We start from the raw sequence: 16,765 nt of genomic DNA on the forward strand, positions 1-16,765 counted from the left end.
CTCGGTGCCCGGTTTGGTGCTCAGTGCTCGGTGCCCGGTTTGGTGCTCGGTGCCCGGTGCCGTTCCGGTGCTCCGTCCGGGGCTCATCCCTTTCCACCCCCGCCTTCCCCCATTCCAGGCTGCTCCAAGCCCCTTCCAGCCCGGCCTGGAACACCTCCAGGGATGGGGCAGCTCTGGGGAATCCATTCCTCACCCTCCCAAGGAGGAATTCCCTCCCAATACCCCGTCTAGACCCAATCTCCTGCGGTTTAAACCCATTTCTCCCTGTCGTGCCTCTCTTGTCGCGCTTGCGGGCGGCGGGGCCGGGAACGGCGCCCGGGGGCAGCGGGACCCACAACGGGCGGTGGAGCGGGAGCTCGGGGCCCGGAACGGGGCTCGGGGCCGGGAACAGCGCCCGGGGCCCGGGAACGGCGCCCGGGGCACAGCGGGAACGGCGGGAACGGGACCGGCAGGAGGCGGTGGCGGGCGCGGCGGGCGGTACAACGGGGGCGGCGGGGCCGGGAGCATCGATCGGGGTCGTGAACAACGATCGGGGTCGTGAACAACGATCGGGGTCGTGAACAACGATCGGGGGTGGCGGTGCGGGAGCGGGAACATCGACCGGCACCGGCGACACCGGGAGGGAGCGGGAACACTGACCGGCCCCGGTAACACCGGGGCGGGAGCGGGAACATCGACCGGCCCCGGTAACACCGGGGCGGGAGCGGGAACATCGACCGGCACCGGTAACACCGGGGCGGGAGCGGGAACATCGACCGGCACCGGTAACACCGGGCGGGAGCGGCGGAGGCGGCGGCGCGGGAGCGGCACCGCCAGGGGGCGGCAGCGGGGGCGGCGGGAGCGGCGGTGCGGGAACGGGAGCGCACCAAAGGGGGCGGCGGGGCCGTAACAGCGGCCGGGGCCGGTGACAGCCACCGGGATCGGGGACAGCCAGCGGGAGCGGGGACACCGGGATCGAGGACAGCCACCGGGAGCGGAGACAGCGGGAGCGGGGACACCGGGAGCGGGGACACGAGCGGCGGTGGCGGCGCGGGGCCGGCAGGGGGCGGCAGTGGCGGGCGGAGGCGGCGGCGCGGCCCGGCCCGCTCAAGATGGCGGTGCGGAAGAAGGACGGCGGCCCCAACGTCAAGTACTACGAGGCCTCGGACACCGTCAGCCAGTTCGACAACGTGCGGCTCTGGCTCGGCAAGAACTACAAGAAGGTAGGTCCGCGGAGCCCGCGCGGCCGCCGCCGCCCGCCCCGCCGGGCCCGGCCTGTCACGGCGCCGCCGCCGCCGCCATCGCGCCCCCCCCTCCCCTCAGCGGCCCCGGCGGCCGCGCTGAGCCCCCGGCCCCGCAGTACATCCAGGCCGAGCCCCCCACCAACAAGTCGCTGTCGAGCCTGGTGGTGCAGCTGCTGCAGTTCCAGGAGGAGGTGTTCGGCAAGCACGTCAGCAACGCGCCCCTCACCAAGCTGCCGGTGAGAGCCGCGGGGGGACACCGGGGGACACGGGGACACCGCGGGCGGGACCCCTCGGGGCGTGTGGGGGACACGGGGACAAGGCTCTGAGCGGGGACAGTGCCCCAGAGGTGCAGGGATTGTCCCTCGTGGTTCTGGGATTGCTGAGGAGGAGCCCCAAAGAATGGGGGACAAAGCCCAGATTGAGGAGAGCACCTCAAGAACGTGGGGACAGCAGCTCACAGGGCTGGGGACATGGCTGTGATGGGAAGGGACAAGGCTCAGAGTGGGGACAGTGCCCCAGAGGTGCAGGGATTGTCCCTCGTGGTTCTGGGATTGCTGAGGAGGAGCCCCAAAGAATGGGGGACAAAGCCTAGATTGAGGAGAGCACCTCAAGAACGTGGGGACAGCAGCCACAGGGCTGGGGACATGGTCCTGATGAGTGGGGACAGTGTCCCGAAGGTGTCAGGATGGTCCCTTGTAGTCATGGGGAGATCTGGGGAAGAGCCCCAAAGAATTGGGGACAAAGCCCAGATTGAGGAGAGCACCTCAAGAACGTGGGGACAGCAGCTCACAGGGCTGGGGACATGGCTCTGATGAGCAGGGACAAGGCTCTGAGCGGGGACAGTGCCCCAGAGGTGCAGGGATTGTCCCTCGTGGTTCTGGGATTGCTGAGGAGGAGCCCCAAAGAATGGGGGACAAAGCCCAGATTGAGGAGAGCACCTCAAGAACGTGGGGACAGCAGCTCACAGGGCTGGGGACATGGCTGTGATGGGAAGGGACAAGGCTCAGAGTGGGGACAGTGCCCCAGAGGTGCAGGGATTGTCCCTCGTGGCCCTGGGGATTGCTGAGGAGGAGCCCCAAAGAATGGGGGACAAAGCCCAGATTGAGGAGAGCACCCCAAAGACGTGGGGACAGCAGCCACAGGGCTGGGGACATGGCCCTGGTGGGCTCAGAGCAGGGATGGTGTCCCAGAGGTGTGGGGATGGCCCTGGGATGGGGTCCTGAAAATCCAGGGAGGAGCCCCAAAGAAGAGAGGACAAAGCCCAGATTGGGGACTGCACCCCGATATCCAGGGAAGGCATCCCAGTACTCAGGATGTCCCCTCAATGCCCAGGGACAGAGCCCAAAGACCTGGGGACAGCACCCCAGTAGCCAGGGACAGAGCCCCAGGGATTTGGGGACGTGGTCCTGATGACCTGGGACAAGGCCCCAGTGACCCACAGGCAGCACCCCAAAATCCTGGGGACAAAGCTCAGTGGGAACGAGGCCCCAGAGCCCCCAAAAATGGCCCCAAAGAACAGGGGACAGTGCCCTGAGTGGGGACAGCACCCCAATAGCCAGGGACAGCATGCAAGCACTCAGGAACAGAACCCCAGAACTTGGGGACAGCACCCAGGGACAAGGTCCCCCTGAATGGGGACAGCGTCCCAAAAATGCAGGACCAGCACCCCAAAACCGTGGGGCAGAGCCCCAGTGCAAAGGGGACAAGGACAGTGATGACCAGGGACAGAGTCCTGAGCAGGGACAGGGGGACAGCCCCTAATGGGACATGTCCCCAATGTCCCCAAAGACCTGGGGACAGCCCCAGTGAATTGGGGACACGACCCCGAGCAGGGACAGCGCCCAAAGCCTCAGGGATGTGGCCCTGGTGACACCATTTAGCAGTTGGGTGGCTCGGGGACAGCAGCTGACCATGGACAGCAGCCAGTGACAGTGCCCTGGTCAGGGACATGGCCTGGGACAGTGACAGGGACCCTGGGACACCGTCCTGCTGGGAACTGTCCCCAGGGACCAGGGGACAATGTCCCCACACAGGGACAGAGCCCAGCAGGGACAGCGCCCTGCCGGGAGCAGTGTTCCAAAAGGGGACACCCCAAATCTGGGACAGGGCCTCAGCCAGGGGACACTGCCCCAAAGACCCCAGGACAGCCCCCAAGGACCTGGGGACAGTGTCCCCACACAAGGACAGAGCACAGCAGGGACAGAATTCCAAGGGGACACTGCCCCAAAGACCCCAGGACAGCCCCCAAAGGACCTGGGGACAGTGTCCCCACACAAGGACAGAGCACAGCAGGGACAGAATGCCAAGGGGACACTGCCCCAAAGACCCCTGGGCAGCCCCCAAGGACCTGGGGACAGTGTCCCCACACAAGGACAGAGCACAGCAGGGACAGAATGCCAAGGGGACACTGCCCCAAAGACCCCTGGGCAGCCCCCAAGGACCTGGGGACAATGTCCCCATAGAGGGACAGGTCCCCAGCTGGGGACAGTGCTACAACACTGCAGGGACCCCATCCGAGCTTGGGGACAGAGCCCCAAGGAGGTGGCACCTGGGAGAGGGGATGGGACCCCAACAAGGGGATGGCACCCCAATGAGGGGACGTCACCCTGACAAGGGGATGGCACTTGGAGATGGGGATGTCACCTAAACATGGGGATGGCACCCAGACAAGGGGATGGCACCTAAACATGGGGATGTCACTCAGACATGGGAATGTCACCCCAACAAGGGGATGTCACTCAGACATGGGGAAGTCACCCAGACAAGAGGATGTCACGTAAATATGGAGATGGCACACCAACAAGGGGATGTCACCCCAGCAAGGGGATGGCATTTAGGCATGGGGATGTCACCTAAACATGGGGGTGGCACCCAGACATAGGGATGTCACCCCAGCAAGGGGATAGCACCCCAAGGGAATGTCACCCAGACATGGGGATGTCACCCAGAGAAGGAGATGTCACTCAGAGATGGCGATGTCACCCCAAAAAGGAGATGGCAGCCTAACAAGGGGATGTCACCCTGAGAAGGGGATGTCACCCCAACAAGGGGACGTCCCCCCGAGGAGGAGATGTCCCCCAGCAGGGCCCTGTCCCCCTGACCCCTCTCCCGTTGCAGATCAAATGCTTCCTGGATTTCAAGGCGGGGGGAGCCCTGTGCCACATTCTGGCAGCCGCCTATAAATTCAAGAGCGACCAAGGATGGTGAGCACCCACCTGCACCCCTCGGGCTGGGGGTCCTGGGGGGTCCCTGGGGCGGGCAGGGGTGGGGGTCCCCTCCAGGGGTGGCCTCGGGTGGGGGTGCCCGGGGTGGGGCGGTTGTGGGGCTGTCACCCCCAGAGCAAACAGGCACTGGGACGTGTCCCCCCTCTGTCGCTGTGCGCCCTGATGGGGTCCAGACGCGTGTCCCACTCGCCCCCCTCCCCAAATTCGGGGTGCTGACGAGGAGACCTGAGCTGTGGCTTTCATGAGAGTCGCTCTTTTCTTCCAATAAGGCGGCGTTTCGATTTCCAGAATCCCTCGCGCATGGACCGCAACGTGGAGATGTTCATGACCATTGAGAAATCCCTGGTGCAGGTAAGAGCCCACAGCCCCCACCCCGGGACCCCCTCCCCACCGTGTTTCCCCCCTCCTCAATTCACAGCTCTGCTCTTCTCCTTCTCTTTCTCCCCAGAACAACTGCCTGGCTCGGCCCAACATCTTCCTGCACCAGGAGATCGAGCCCAAACTGCTGGGGAAGCTCAAGGACATCGTCAAGAGGCACCAGGTGGGTGGCAGTGCCAGGGTGGGGGGCACGGCGGGGGGCTCATCCCGGTATTTAACCCTGGGTTCATGCCCTGGCTGTCACAGGGCACCGTGACCGAGGACAAGAGCAACGCGTCCCACATCGTCTGCCCCGTGCCCGGGAACCTGGAGGAAGGTGGGGGCAGGAGGGGCTTTTTGGGGGGCCACGGGGGGCTCTGGGGGGCAGAGGAAGGTGGGTGCAGGAGGAGAGTTTGGGGGGGTCACAGGGGGCTCTGGGGGGTCATGGGGGGCTCCAAGGGAGGCAGAGGAAGGTAGGTGCAGGAGGGGCTTTTTGGGGGTCCACGGGGGGCTCTGGGGATCCAGAGGAAGGTGGGTGCAGGAGGGGGTTTTGGGGGGTCCCTGGGGGTGCAGAGGAAGGTGGGTGCAGGAGGAGAGTTTGGGGGGTTACAGAGGGGTCTGGGAGGGGCAGAGGAAGATGGGTGCAGGAGGGGAGTTTGGGGGGGATCACAGGGGGCTCTGGGGAGTCATGGGGGGCTCCAGGAGGGGCAGAGGAAGGTGGGTGCAGGAGGGGTTTTCTGGGGGGCTGGAAGATCCAGAGGAAGGTGGGTGCAGGAGGGGGTTGGGGGGGTCCATGGGGGTGCAGAGGAAGGTGGGTGCAGGAGGGGCTTTTTGGGGGTCATGCTGAGCTGGGGGGGATCCAGAGGAAGGGGGGTGCAGGAGGGGAGTTTGAGGGGGCTCCGGGGGGTGCAGGAGGGGGGTTTTGGGGGCCACAGAGGGCTGCAGAATCCCGAGGATCCGTGCCCAGCCCGGCCTGTCCGTGTGTCCCGCAGAGGAGTGGGTCCGGCCCGTCATGAAGCGTGACAAGCAGGTGCTGCTGCACTGGGGGTACTACCCCGACAGGTGAGAGGGGGATGAAGATTTCGGGGACCCCCCAGTCCCCCCAAATCCCTGTGGGTGCCACTCTAACCCTACACCCCCCCCAGCTATGACACCTGGATCCCGGCCAGCGAGATCGAGGCGTCCGTGGAGGATCCCCCGACACCGGAGAAGCCCCGGAAGGTACAGGGGAGACCCCCGGGTTTGGGGGGCACCTGGAGCCCCCCTCCCTGGCCTGACCCAGCCACTCTCCTGCCCGGCAGGTCCACGCCAAGTGGATCCTGGACACGGACACCTTCAACGAGTGGATGAACGAGGAGGATTACGAGGTGACGGACGAGAAGAGCCCCGTCACCCGCAGGAAGAAGATCTCGGCCAAGACACTGACAGACGAGGTCAGAGCCAGCTCAGAGCCCCTCGGGGAGGGGTCCTGGGGGTCTCACCCTGCTCAGCTGGATCCCCACGCTGCCCCCCAGGTGAACAGCCCCGACTCGGACCGGCGGGACAAGAAGGGGGGTAACTACAAGAAGAGGAAGCGCTCGCCCTCGCCCTCGCCCACCCCTGAGGCCAAGAAGAAGAACGCAAAGAAAGGGTGAGCTGGGGGGTTTGGGGGGCTCTGGGGGTGGGGCAGTTCAGCCCTGGGGTCAGTGATGATGATGGGGGTCTCTCCCTTGGCAGACCCTCCACCCCCTATAACAAATCCAAGCGTGGGCACCGCGAGGAGGAGCAGGAGGACCTGACCAAGGACATGGACGAGCCCTCGCCCGTCCCCAACGTGGAGGAGGTGACCCTGCCCAAAACAGGTCAGTGTGGGGGGCAGCAGCCACCCCCTGGGGTCCCCACAGTGTGGGAGGGGTCCTCGGGGTGCTCAGCACCACTTTGCCCCCGCAGTGAACACCAAGAAGGACTCGGAGTCGGCGCCCGTCAAGGGGGGCACCATGACAGACCTGGGTGAGTCTGAGGAGCCACAGCAGAGCCCCGGGACCCCCGGCCTGGCAGTGCCCAAACCCACCCCTGTCCTCCCTTCCAGATGAGCAGGAAGATGAGAGCATGGAGACGGCTGGCAAGGTGAGCCCAGGGAAGGTGTTCTTGATGATCACCTGGTTCTCTCTCATTCCTTGTCCCACTTTTGGGTACAAAAACACGCTTTTCTGCCCTTCCCCTCACCCCTGAGGCTGCAGCCGGGACCCTTGGTCTCATCCTGCTGTGGGTGAGGATGATGAAGGGCGCTGAAGGGGGTCTCTTTGCCCATGGGGTGCTGCTGTGTGGGGCAGGACGAGGAGGAGAACGGCACCGGCAGCAAAGGGGAGCAGGCCAAGAACCCCGACCTGCACGAGGACAACGTGACAGAGCAGACCCACCACATCATCATCCCCAGCTACGCCGCCTGGTTCGACTACAACAGGTACAGCCAGGGGGCTCCCGAGCCGCCCTTCATCCCCTGAGGATGAGGAGGCTGCTCCCAGAGCCCTCCCCGAGCCTCTCCTCCCGCAGCGTCCACGCCATCGAGCGCCGCGCCCTGCCCGAGTTCTTCAACGGCAAAAACAAATCCAAGACCCCCGAAATGTGAGGCCAAACCCCCTCTCCGTGCCAGCCCGCAGCCCCCCGGGGCCGTGCCAGGCACTGAGCCCCCCGTGCCCCCCACAGATACCTGGCATACCGGAACTTCATGATCGACACGTACCGGCTGAACCCGCAGGAGTACCTGACCTCCACGGCCTGCCGGCGCAACCTGGCCGGGGACGTCTGTGCCATCATGCGGTGGGTCTGGCACGGGGCTGGGGGGCACCCTGGTGCTGCCAGGGAGCCCGTGATCCTGGTGTTTGGGGGTTGGATTGGCACCTGTGGGCTGGCCGGGGTCTGGTGCTCCTGGTGTTTGGGGGTTGGATTGGCACCCTGGTGCTGCCAGGGGTCTGGTGCTGGTAGGGCTGAGGGTCAGTGTGGCACCCTGGTGCTGCCAGGGGCCCGTGATCCTGGTGTTTGGGGGTTGGATTGGCACCTGTGTGCTGCCAGGCAGCCTGTGATCCTGGTGTTTGGGGGTTGGATTGGCACCTGTGGGCTGGCAGGGGTCTGGTGCTCCTGGTGTTTGGGGGTTGGTTTGGCACCCCAATCCTGACAGGGGTCTGGTGCTGGTAGGGCTGAGGGTCAGTGTGGCACCCTGGTGCTGCCAGGGGCCCGTGATCCTGGTGTTTGGGGGTTGGATTGGCACCCCAATCCTGACAGGGGTCTGGTGCTGGTAGGGCTGAGGGTCAGTGTGGCACCCTGGTGCTGGCAGGGAGCCCGTGATCATGGTGTTTGGGGGTTGGTTTGGCACCCCAGTCCTGACAGGGGGCTGGTGCTCGTGGAGGGTCAGCGTGGCACCCTGGTGGTCCCATGGGTCTGGTGATCCTGGTGTTTGGGGGTTGGTTTGGCACCCACATACTGCCAGGGGTCTGGTGCTGGTAGGGCTGAGGGTCAGTGTGGCACCCTGGTGCTGCCAGGGGTCAGTGTGGTGCCCTGGTGGTGCCAGGGGTCAGCTTGTCACAGTGCTGAGTGGTCAGTGTGGCACCCCAGGGCTGGCAGGGGGATGACTTTGGCACCATGGGGGGGTGGCAGGAGTCTAGAGCCAGTGCTGTTGCGGGGTCCACACCACAGGGGTGGCACCCTGGCACTGGTGGCTGTCCAATTCCAGTGGCACAGGGGTGGTCAGTGTCACCCTGGCACTCCTGGGTGTCCAATTCCAGTGGTCATGGGGTGGTCAGTGTCACCCTGGCACTGGGACAGGGGAGTGGTCAGTGTCACCCTAGCACTGGTAGGGGTCCAGTGCCATGTCACAGGGGTGGTCATTGTCACCCTGGCACTGATGGTTGCCCAGTCCTGTGGCACAGGGGTGCTCAGTGTCACCCTGGCACTGGTGGCTGTTCAGTCCCGTGGCACAGGGGTGCTCAGTGTCACACCCCACTGGTCTGGCAGGCTCTGACCCCGCTGCCAGTGGCACAGGGGGTGCTCAGTGTCACACCCCACTGGTCTGGCGGGCTCTGACCCCGCTGCCAGTGGCACAGGGGGTGCTCAGTGTCACACCACGCTGCCCGTGCCATGGCACAGGGGCGGTCAGTGTCACCCTGGCACTGATGGCTGTCCAATACCAGTGGCACAGGGCGTGCTCAGTGTCACACCACGCTGCCTGTGCCAGTGGCACAGGGGGTGCTCAGTGTCACACCACGCTGCCTGTGCCAGTGGCACAGGGGGTGCTCAGTGTCACACCACGCTGCCCGTGCCACTCCGGCGGGCTCTGACCCCCTCTCCCCGCAGGGTCCACGCCTTCCTGGAGCAGTGGGGTCTCATCAACTACCAGGTGGACGCCGAGAGCCGGCCCACCCCCATGGGCCCCCCCGCCCACCTCGCACTTCCACGTGCTGGCCGACACGCCCTCGGGGCTGGTGCCGCTGCAGCCCAAGACGCCCCAGGTGGGTGCCGGGGGCGCCCAGCCGCGACCCCCCCCTGCCGCCCCCCGGTCCCCGCGGGGGCCGGGCGCGGGGTGGGGCGGGGGGTGGGGGATGCACAGCTTCGATCCGTGCCTCAGGGCCGGCAGAGCGACGGCGACGCCAAGACGGGCCGCAAGAGCAAAGAGATGGAGGAGCTGGTCAGCGAGACGGTGAAGGGCAAGCCGGAGCTGGTAGGCGGCTCCTTGGGGTCCGTGCCCCGCGCCGCTGGCCGAGGAAGGCTCCTTCCCTCCTCCCCCTCGCATGCCGCCCTGCCCCGGGGGAGCAGGGACGCGGGGGGGGACACCGTGATGGGGACACCGTGATGGGGACACCGTGATGGGGACACCGTGATGATGGGGACACCGTGATGGGGACACCGTGATGATGGGCACACCGTGATGATGGGGCACACGGTGACACCGAGGATGCTCTGGGATCACAGGGAGGAGGGGACACGGCGATGTCCCACCCCGCGGGCCCAGCCCAGCGTGTCCCCTGTCCCCCCCTGCAGCAGCCCAGCTCGGCCTCGCAGCAGATGCTGAACTTCCCGGACAAGGGCAAGGAGAAGCCGGCGGACATGCAGAACTTCGGGCTCCGCACCGACATGTACACCAAGAAGAACGTCCCCTCCAAGGTGGGCACCCCACCCCGGGCCCCGCCCCGGACCCCCGCCCGCCGCCCCTCACCCCCCATGTCCCCCCTCCCCGCAGAGCAAAGCGGCCGCCAGCGCCACGCGGGAGTGGACGGAGCAGGAGACGCTGCTGCTGCTGGAGGTGAGGGGACAGCAGGGGACAGCAGGGGACAGGGGACAGCAGGGGGTGTGGGGACAGCAGGGGGTGTGGGGACAGCAGGGGACAGGGAACATGGGGACCCAAGGAGATGTGGGGATAGGGGATGTGGGGACATGAGGGAGTGTGGGGACAGCAGGGGATGTGGGGATAGCAGGGGGTGTGGGGACAGGGAAATGGGCACAGGATATGGGGACAGGAGGTGTGGGGACAGAGGATTTGGGAACAGGGGGTATGGGAACAGGGGATGTGGGGACAGCAGGGGATGTGGGGATCCAAGGGGATGTGGGGACAGGGAAATGGGGACAGGGGATATGGGGACAAAAGGGGATGTGGGGACCCAAGAGGATATGGGGAGAGGGGATGGGACAGGGAAATAAGGACAGAGGATATGGGGTCAGGGGATTTGGGGTCAGCAGGGGACAGGACACAGCAGGGGATGTGGGGACAGGGGATGGGACAGGGAAATGGGGACAAGGAAATGGGGATGTGGGGACAGGGGATGTGGGGACAGCAGGGGATGTGGGGATCCAAGGGGATGTGGGGACAGGAGGCATGGGGACAAGGAAATGGGGATATGGGGACAGGGGATGTGGGGACAAAAGGGGATGTGGGGACCCAAGGGGATATGGGGAGAGGGGATGGGACAGGGAAATAGGGACAGGGGATGTGGGGACAGGGGACATGGGGACAAGGAAATAGGGACAGGGGATGTGGGGACAAGGAATTGGGGACAGGGCATGTGGGGACCCAAGGAAATGTGAGGACAGGGGATATGGGGACAAGGAAATGGGGACAGGGGATATGGGGCCAGGGGATGTGGGGACGGGGCTGCCTGACCCACTGACCCCCGTGACCCGCCCCGCAGGCCCTGGAGATGTACAAGGACGACTGGAACAAGGTGTCGGAGCACGTGGGCAGCCGCACGCAGGACGAGTGCATCCTGCACTTCCTGCGCCTGCCCATCGAGGATCCCTACCTGGAGGACTCGGAGGCCTCGCTGGGGCCCCTGGCCTACCAGCCCATCCCCTTCAGCCAGTCGGGCAACCCCGTCATGAGCACCGTGGCCTTCCTGGCCTCCGTGGTGGACCCGCGCGTGGCCTCGGCCGCCGCCAAGTCGGCTCTGGGTAGGGCAGGGTGGGCAGGGGGGCTTGGGGAGATGGGGAGGGGGATTGTGGGGATGGGGGAGAGGGGTGGGGATGTGGGGAGAGGGGTCAGAGACTGTGGGGAGGGGGGAGAGAGGTACAGGGATGTGGGGAGAGGGGTCAGAGACTGTGGGGAGTGCGGACAGGGATGTGGGGAGAGGGGTACAGGGATGTGGGGAGTGGGGACAGGGATGTGGGGAGAGGGGTCAGGGATTGTGAGGATGTGGGGAGAGGGGTACAGGGATGTGGGGAGTGCGGACAGGGATGTGGGGAGAGGGGACATGGATGTTGGAGAGGGGTTGAGGATGTGGGGAGAGGGGTCAGGGACTGTGGGGATGTGGGAGAGGGGACAGGGATGTGGGGAGAGGGGTCAGAGACTGTGGGGAGGGGGGAGAGGGGTACAGGGATGTGGGGAGAGGGGTCAGGGATTGAGGGGATGGGGGAGAGGGGTACAGGGATGTGGGGAGTGGGGACAGGGATGTTGGAGAGGGGTGGGGATGTGGGATAGGGACTGTGGGGATGTGGGGAGGGGGGTCAGGGATGTGGGGAGAGGGGTACAGGGAATGTGGGGATGGGGGAGAGGGGTCAGGGACTGTGGGGACGTGGGAGAGGGGACAGGAATGTGGGGAGAGGGTGAGTCCTATAGGGAGAAGGCACTGGGGAGAGGTTGAGTCCTACAGGGAGAGGGGACAAGGATGTTGGAGAGGGGACAGGGATGTGGGGAGGGGAAAGGGGACAGGGATGTGGGGAGTGGGTGAGTCCTATAGGAAGAGGAATGAATCCTACAGAGAGAGGGGATGGGGACTGTGAGGGATGGGATGAGTCCTATGGGATGAGGAATATGGGGAGAGGGATGAGCCCCATAGAGGTTCCTACAGGGGAATGGGATAGGGAGAAGGGCTGAGCCCTACAGGATGCCCTACAGGGTAATGGGATCATCCTGTAGGAGATGGGATGAGGAATTTGGGGTGAGGGATGACGAGCCCTACAGGATAATGGGGAGGCTGTGACAGGGAGAAGGTCTGAGCCCTACAGGGTAATGGGATGAGTCCTGTAGGAGATGGGATGAGGAATTTGGGGTGAGGGATGAGTTCCTATAGGGGAATGGGACAGGGAGAAGGGCTGAGCCCTACAGGATGCCCTACAGGGGTCAGCCTGACGGGGAGAGGGATGAGGAACACGGGGAGACCCCCAAATCCCGTGGGGATTCCTCTGGGGACACACAACAACTCCCAGGGGGTGGGAAGGCCCCTCCAGAACATTCCATGGCCATTCCAGCCCGGAGGGGCCGGGCCGAGCCCCCCACGGGACGTGCGGGGCTGGGGGTCTCGGGCTTGGCCCTGGGGGTCCCTCTGGGGGGTCCCACTGAGGAATCCTGCCCGCAGAGGAGTTCTCCAAGATGAAGGAGGAGGTGCCCACGGCGCTGGTGGAGGCCCACGTGCGCAAGGTGGAGGAGGCAGCCAAGGTGACGGGCAAGGCCGACCCCGCCTTCGGGCTGGAGAGCAGCGGCATCGCCGGCACCGCCTCGGACGAGCCCGAGCGCATCGGTCAGAGGGGCGGGGGCCGGGCTGGGGGCTGGGGGCGCCGGGAATGGGGTCTGGGGGGGGCGGGAAGGGGGTCTGGGGGGGCGGGAAGGGGGTCTCGGGGCTTGGGGGGCCGGGCTGGGGTTCTGCGGGGCCGGGAATGGGGTCTGGGGGCGCCGGGAATGGGGTCTGGGGGGGCGGGAAGGGGGTCTGGGGGTCTGGGGGTGCAGAGCTGGGGGTCTGCGGGGTCTGGGGGGGCCGGGAAGGGGTCTGGGGGTGCCGGGAAAGGGGTCTGGGGGGCTTGGGAGGGCGGGGCTGGGGGTCTGCAGGGGCCGGGCTGGGGGTCTGGGGTGTCTGGGGGGGGATAGAACCAGGGGCTGAGCTGCCAGGGGGTCAGGCAGGAGGTCTAGGGGGCTTGGGGGGGTGGAACTGGGGGATTGAACTGGGGTCTGAGCTGCTGGGGGGCTGGGAAGGGGCTCAGAGGGGTCTGGGGGGATAGCACCAGGGGCTCGGGGGAGCCGGGCAGGGGCTCAGGGGGGTGGACCCAGGGGATGGCACTGGGGGCTGAGCTGCCAGGGGACCGGGCAGGGGGTCTGGGGGCCCTGGGAGGTGATATCACAGGGGGCTGAGCTGCTGGGGGGCTGGGAAAGGGCTCAGGGGGTCTGGGGGGTGGCACTGGAGGCTGAGCTGCCAGGGGGCTGGGCAGTGGGTCTGGGGGCCCTGGGGGGTGATATCACAGGGGGCTGAGCTGCTGGGGGGCTGGGAAGGGGGTCTGGGGGGGATGGCACTGGGGGCTGAGCTTTTGGGGGGCTAGGCAGGGGGTCTGGGGGGGATGGAACCGGGGTCTGAGCCCGGGTTTGTGTCCCCAGAGGAGAGCGGGGCCGAGGAGGCGCGGGCGGAGGCGCAGCCGGCCGAGGAGAAGAAGGAGGCGAAGGTAAAAGGGGTCTGGGGGTGTGGGGGGACAAACGGGGCAGAATTTGGGTGCCCACGGGGGCTGCTCCTTCCCCAGGAACCCCGGGATGGCACCGCCGAGGAGGAGGCCAAGGAGAAACCCGGGGAAACCCCCAAGAAGGAGGAGGAGAAGGGGAAGGAGGCGGAGGGCGAGAAGGAGCCCGACAAGGGTGACGGCGACAGCACCGGTGAGCAGGGACCCTGAGGGGACAACCGGGGCTGGGGGGGGACACTGAGCCCCCCAGCACTGCTCACACAGCCCCACCAACCACAGGAGAGCCCGAGAAGGAGAAGGAGGTGAAGGAAGGGCCGGATGAGGCGCCCAAGGAGCCCCCAGAGCCCGAGGCCGAGCGCAAGGCCAAGGTGGAGCGGGACATCGGCGAGGGCAACCTGTCCACGGCCGCCGCCGCCGCGCTGGCCGCCGCCGCCGTCAAGGCCAAGGTGAGGCCCGGGCCCGGGGCTGGGCGTCCGGCGGGGCGGGGACACGCCAGGCGTCACTTGTCACCCGTGCCGTCCTCACCCGACAGCACCTGGCGGCCGTGGAGGAGCGCAAGATCAAATCCCTGGTGGCGCTGCTGGTGGAGACGCAGATGAAGAAGCTGGAGATCAAACTGCGGCACTTTGAGGAGCTGGAGACCATCATGGACCGCGAGCGCGAGGCCGTGAGTGCCCGCAGGGTGTCACCTGCCTGTCCCCACCCCTCATCCCCCCCTCCCCGCTGACCCCTCCTCGCTTTATCCCTCCCAGCTGGAATACCAGCGGCAAGCAGCTGCTGGCCGACCGCCAGGCGTTCCACATGGAGCAGCTGAAGTACGCCGAGATGCGCGCCCGGCAGCAGCACTTCCAGCACCTGCAGCAGCAGCAGCAGCAGCAGCAGCCCCCGCTGCCCCCCGGCGCGCAGCCCTGCCCGCCGCCGGTGCCCCCCTGGCCCCCGCCGCCCACCCGCAGGCAGCGCCGCCCGCGGGCCCGCCATGGTGGGCCCCGCCGAGCCCGTGGGGCAGCCCCTGCCCGGGGCACCCCCGCCGCAGCCGCCGCCGCCCCCCGGAGCCCCGGCCGTGCCGCACGGTGGGTCTGGGGGCGGGGGAGGAGGGGAGGGGGTGGCAGTGTGCCCACAGTGGCAGCAGGGGGGTGTGGGGGTGGCGGTTGGCAGGGGGGGTTTGGGAGGGTGGGTGTGGTGGGGAGGGGTTGGGGGTGAGGGTCTCAGTGCTCAGGTATTGGGGTTGGGTGGGTGAGGAGGGGTCTTGGGGTTGGGGTCTGTCACTGGTGCTGGGGGTTTAGGGCTGGGGGTCTCACTGCTGCTGAGGGTTTGGGGTGAGGGTCTCACTGGTGCTGAGGGTTTGGGGTGAGGGTCTCACTGGTGCTGAGGGTTTGCGGGTGAGGGTCTCACAGTGCTCAGGATTGGGGTTGGGTGGGTGAGGGGGGGTCTCGGGGTTGGGGTCTGTCACTGGTGGTGTCCCTGCTGCCAAGTGCTGGCGGAATGGGTGGGGGTCTCAGGGGTGCTCTCCCCACTGCTCCAGCCCCGAGGGGTGGCTGATTAAGGGTGGGGGTCTCACAGTGCTCTCCCCATTGCCCCAGCCCCGAGGGGTGCCCGGACACGGGCGGGGGTCTTACGGTGCTCTCCCCAGCCCCGAGGGGGTGCCTGGACACGGGCGGGGGTCTCACGGTGCTCTCCCCACGCTGAGGGGTGCCCGGACACGGGCGGGGGTCTCACGGTGCTCTCCCCACGCTGAGGGGTGCCCGGACGTGGGCGGGGGTCTCACGGCGCTCTCCCCATAAGGGCGGGGGTCTCACGGTGCTCTCCCCACACTGAGTGATGCCCGGACACGGGCGGGGGTCTCACGGTGCTCTCCCCATAAGGGCGGGGGTCTCACGGTGCTCTCCCCACGCTGAGGGGTGCCCGGACGTGGGCGGGGGTCTCACGGCGCTCTCCCCATAAGGGCGGGGGTCTCACGGCGCTCTCCCCACACTGAGAGGTGCCCGGACACGGGCGGGGGTCTCACGGTGCCCTCCCCATAAGGGCGGGGGTCTCACGGCGCTCTCCCCGCAGCCCCGGTGCCGTTCCCCGGGCAGCAGCCGCCGCCGGGGCCGTCGCAGAGCCTGGCGGGCTCGCTGGCCGGCGGCAGCAGCGGCAGCAGCAGCGGCAGCAGCGGCAGCAGCGCCCACCCCGCCGTGCCCGGTAATTGCACCGTGCCCGGTCCCCCCCGCCCTGCCCTTCGGCCTGCCCCCCGTGCCCCCCAGCATGGCTAACCCCCCTCCCTGCGAGCCCTTCCCCTCTAACCCGGCCCCGCTCCCGCTGCATGGGGCCCTGGCCAGCAGCATGCCGGGGGTGGGGGGGCTGCCCCCCAACTCCCACCCGGCCCTGCCGCCGCTCCCGGGGGGCTCGGCCGCCGCGCACAGCCCCGCCATCGTGGCCGCCGTGCAGGGGAACCTCCTCCCCAGCCTCGCAGGTGAGAAACCTCTGGGGGGGCCGCACGGAGGGGAGGAGGGGAAGGGGCGGCGCTCGCCGGTGCCCCCCCTCCCCGGCCCCGGCGGTGACCCCCCGCCCCCCGTTTTTTGTGTGTTCGCAGAGCAAGGGCCCCCCCTGCAGCCGGAGCCCATCGTGCCCACCCCCAGCACGGCCACCCCCGTGCCCCCCACCCAGTGAGACCCCCCCGGCCGCCCCGCCGCCCCCGCAAGGCTCCTCCAAGGACCCTCCCCACCCCTCCCCGCCTTCCTCCTCCTCTTCGTCCAGCTTTGGTATTTTTTTATGATTATCCCGGATTTTATTTAAGTGTTGGTCTCCCGGGGGGGCCGCGTTGCTGCTCCCCCGGTTATTTATGAGACAGCTCCGATCCCACCTGGCACATGGGCATTCCCCTCCCCTCGCCCTCCCCTCCCAGCTCCTCCTCTTCATCATCATCATCATCCCTTTTTTGGTTTTGTTTTGTTTTTTGGTTTTTGTTTTGTTGTTTTCTGTTCGTTTCTTTTTTTAAAAAACCAATAAAAAGAAAAATTCCAAGTCCCCGGGGCGGGAAGAAGAGGCCTGGTGGTGCTGGGTGTGTCTGGAAGTGGG

At 66.8% G+C, this 16,765-nt stretch overlaps 1 protein-coding gene across 1 annotated transcript; it reads left to right on the forward strand.

Annotated features, from left to right (window-relative positions):
* The first annotated feature begins 539 nt into the window (after nt 1-539).
* SMARCC2 (SWI/SNF related, matrix associated, actin dependent regulator of chromatin subfamily c member 2) lies at nt 540-16,730 on the forward strand. Its single transcript, XM_064401211.1, is given in 35 exon segments — nt 540-1,202; nt 1,340-1,459; nt 4,341-4,426; nt 4,717-4,798; nt 4,896-4,988; nt 5,072-5,141; nt 5,797-5,866; nt 5,950-6,025; nt 6,106-6,237; nt 6,319-6,434; nt 6,521-6,645; nt 6,734-6,793; nt 6,873-6,910; nt 7,117-7,247; nt 7,337-7,408; nt 7,490-7,603; nt 9,134-9,209; nt 9,211-9,288; nt 9,405-9,497; nt 9,818-9,940; nt 10,017-10,079; nt 10,963-11,221; nt 12,625-12,786; nt 13,632-13,696; nt 13,772-13,901; nt 13,988-14,154; nt 14,241-14,375; nt 14,461-14,478; nt 14,480-14,615; nt 14,618-14,676; nt 14,679-14,778; nt 15,761-15,894; nt 15,896-16,055; nt 16,058-16,160; nt 16,281-16,730. Coding segments are annotated over 35 exon segments (3,810 nt in total). The 5' UTR covers nt 540-1,091; the 3' UTR covers nt 16,534-16,730.
* Nucleotides 16,731-16,765: the final 35 nt, after the last annotated feature.

The sequence above is a fragment of the Passer domesticus genome, chromosome 31, assembly GCF_036417665.1.
Source record: "Passer domesticus isolate bPasDom1 chromosome 31, bPasDom1.hap1, whole genome shotgun sequence".
NCBI classification, from domain to species: Eukaryota; Metazoa; Chordata; class Aves; order Passeriformes; family Passeridae; genus Passer; species Passer domesticus.